Below are 2,924 nucleotides of genomic sequence, written 5' to 3'. Positions count from 1 at the left end.
ATTACTTTACTATTTAACTCTAAGTTTTAATAAACACTAGTGTCTTAAAATTCATAAAACTATATAATTCAAGTAAACATAGATAGATTGATCAACAAAGCTCAAACATAATGAATAAACAACTCAATTCTTATTGAAATCAACACATAATCTAAGGGCTCATCTACTCTAAGGGAAAATAAAAGGTTTTTAGCCCATAATCATAGATAAAACATAAGTAAAAGTCATTTAAAATCTAATTGGCATGGTATGTAAAAGCAAACCGAACGATTTCACTTTGTACTAACAATTGCTTATTCCAAAACTCGCTTCAAACATGATCTTCGGTCTTCAAAATGTCTTTGAAAGCTCTCTGATCGTCCATGTTTGGATCCTTTTTTCGTATACATGTTATAGGTTAAGAGATATCCATATATAAAGTTTCCAATTATTTGCAAAAACATGTCACGACAATAGGTAACTCACGTCACCAATATATGTTTACCAGGTATCCACCAAATAATTGATAGCTCATCATTCCTCATGCAGCCGTGTTGATCAACGGATACACGTTCCAAAGGCAAGTAGCTCACATCACAGACTCTAGATTTCAACATTTTATTATTCTCTTTGATTTAGTCCAACAATCCAACATATCATTTTAACTCCTTTTTATCCAAAAGCATCCTCTCAGCTACAATACGAAATTTGAACATAATAAATATCAAATATCTCAATTCAAGATCAAAATACTAACATATCGCATAAGTTATACGTATAAAAATGGCGATATCACATGCCAAGAACGGACTTCTTCGAATGTAATAAAGAGACATAGTCTAGTTCCACGAATTATGCCCTTCTCGGCCATACAAAGGATATGAATTTTGTTAAGGTGGTAAGCAATTTATTTATTTATTTATTATTATTATTTTTTTTTTTTGGCTTTTGTGTATTGATGTTATCATTAATCAACCGAAGACTATAGTGTCATTTTTTGTAATTTTAGAACTTACATATTTATCGTTAATAAAAAGTAAAAACAGTGTCAAAGTCGTTGCATCTTTTATGGGTATTGACCTACGTTTCAATAAGACATCATATTATTAGAAAAAGAATAATTGATGAATTTAATCATGAAGATGAAATACGATTAGATGAAGATTCTTTTAGAGTTGGGTACTTTTTTGTTTTCATTGATATGAAAATTGCTTCATGAAATAATATATTTGAAGAATTGAAGAAATTAACAAATAGTCTTGGATTCTATTATGACTTAGAGAAATTGAAAACATCTGATGATACTTAATTAAAAAAAAAACAATAGTTTTGACTTTTGAAAAACAAATTTCACATAATACTCTCATGTAAGGTGGATTTAAATGTTTTTCTTTCATTTGTAAATGATTTTATCAAATCTAACCTAATAAATAAAGATCATTTGTTCATGTTTTAATAAACAGTCACGAAACAATTGTTTTTTCTTACACTGAAAGTAAAATAAGCGAGTGCTTTAGCATAGTTACCACATGAATCCTTAACTACTAGGCTTTATGAATTCAAAAAACGAATTCACTACTTGATTAATGTCTGTGCGATAATATTACTGTGAACAAAGTACAACCTTACATCAAACACCCAAAATCACTACCAATTTTCACATAGAATCACCATGGATATTGGATCAGTTCCTACCAAGTGGCAAAGATCTGCAAGAATACGTTTCTTTAAACTCAGATTTTCTTGAAGATGTGAAAATCGATGCATAAACTTCCTTATTCGCATGTGCAGGAGCACTATCCCCTGCTTTAAAACGTTTCCCATTCGCCTTTAAACCATTAACATCTTTCCCATTTGTTTCAATCTTACCTGAAACCTTCTGAGGACCCTTCAAATCAACAATCCCATGTTTAGTCCCACTCAACTTAACTCCATCATCACAAACACCTGTCTCTCCATTCTTCACTTTCTTCACTTTCTTCTCTCTTAACTTCATCTTCTCAATCTCCATCTTCTCTCTCAACAAAATCACCTCTTCTTCATTCCCATTGATCACAATCTTGTCAGATTCCGCAAAATCTTTATGACAGACATGACAAGTGGAGGATTTGACCTCTTTCAAAGCTTTAGAACTTAACACATGCCCACAACTCTTTAAAGCATAAAACTTGTACTTACCGTTGAACTCCATCCCTGTGATTGGACATTGAAACTTCACATCACCGCTGCTAGGAGAATCTGATCCAGGTATAGCAGCAAGCTCGACTGCTATCATGTCCTTCAAACCCTTTATATGAGAGAACGCTTTTGGCAATTTTTTCATTAGCAATGCCTCGACTAAAGGTTGTTTATTGAACAGATTTCCTAGATAATCAACTACAATAGGATGCTTCAAGGGCTCGTTTGATAACGCACAATTCAACCATTTTGATAGCCTCTGTTCATTCGGGTCACATTTATCAGGCTTCTTTTCGGCATACATGTTGAGATAACAGTCACGGGATTCCGCCCCCGTAGCACCGCCATCACCTCCGCCGCCAGAGAGACGAAATCGAAGGCTGAGCGTCGATAAACTTGTGACTCCGGAGTTTTCAACGGTGTCGGAATCTGAGAGAAGGCGGCCGTTCACGGTTAAGAAACTGGAGGATACAAGGGTTTGATGGATTGAGCTAATTTGGGAAAGGAAAGATAGTTTGAGGTTGCGGATGGTGAGATTAGGGGTTAGGGTTAGGGCACGAGTTGGGATTTGAAGATCTGGGGCTTGTATGAAGATTTCTAAGTTCTGGGTGTTGGAATTCATGATCAATTTCGAGGTTTTTGTGTTCTATATGCAATGAATTCGAAAGAAATTTCAGATTACTAATCGACAATAGTGATATTGAATGAGAATTTTGCGAGTTACCTGATCGACTGAAACCCTTCTCGTAATCCGATCACAATTGTTC

The 2,924-nt window shown here is 34.3% G+C and overlaps 1 protein-coding gene across 1 annotated transcript; it reads right to left on the bottom strand.

Moving 5' to 3' along the window:
- Positions 1-1,537: 1,537 nt before the first annotated feature.
- Positions 1,538-2,924, bottom strand: LOC145120577 (RTF2 RING-finger protein). Its single transcript, XM_079056385.1, has 2 exons — positions 2,882-2,924; positions 1,538-2,803 (listed from the first exon to the last, which is right to left on the bottom strand). Exon 2 carries the CDS (start codon positions 2,777-2,779, stop codon positions 1,664-1,666), a length of 1,116 nt encoding a protein of 371 aa, XP_078912511.1. The 5' UTR covers positions 2,780-2,803; positions 2,882-2,924; the 3' UTR covers positions 1,538-1,663.

Source organism: Lactuca virosa, chromosome 6 (assembly GCF_052849685.1).
Source record: "Lactuca virosa cultivar CGN04683 chromosome 6, Lactuca_virosa_CGN04683_v6, whole genome shotgun sequence".
Lineage (NCBI taxonomy): Eukaryota > Viridiplantae > Streptophyta > Magnoliopsida > Asterales > Asteraceae > Lactuca > Lactuca virosa.
This window is presented reverse-complemented; position numbering and strand designations above follow the sequence as displayed.

Coding starts and splice junctions, on each gene's coding strand:
- LOC145120577 (XM_079056385.1), bottom strand. CDS start 2,779: ATGAATTCCAACACCCAGAACTTAGAAATCTTCATACAAGCCCCAGAT.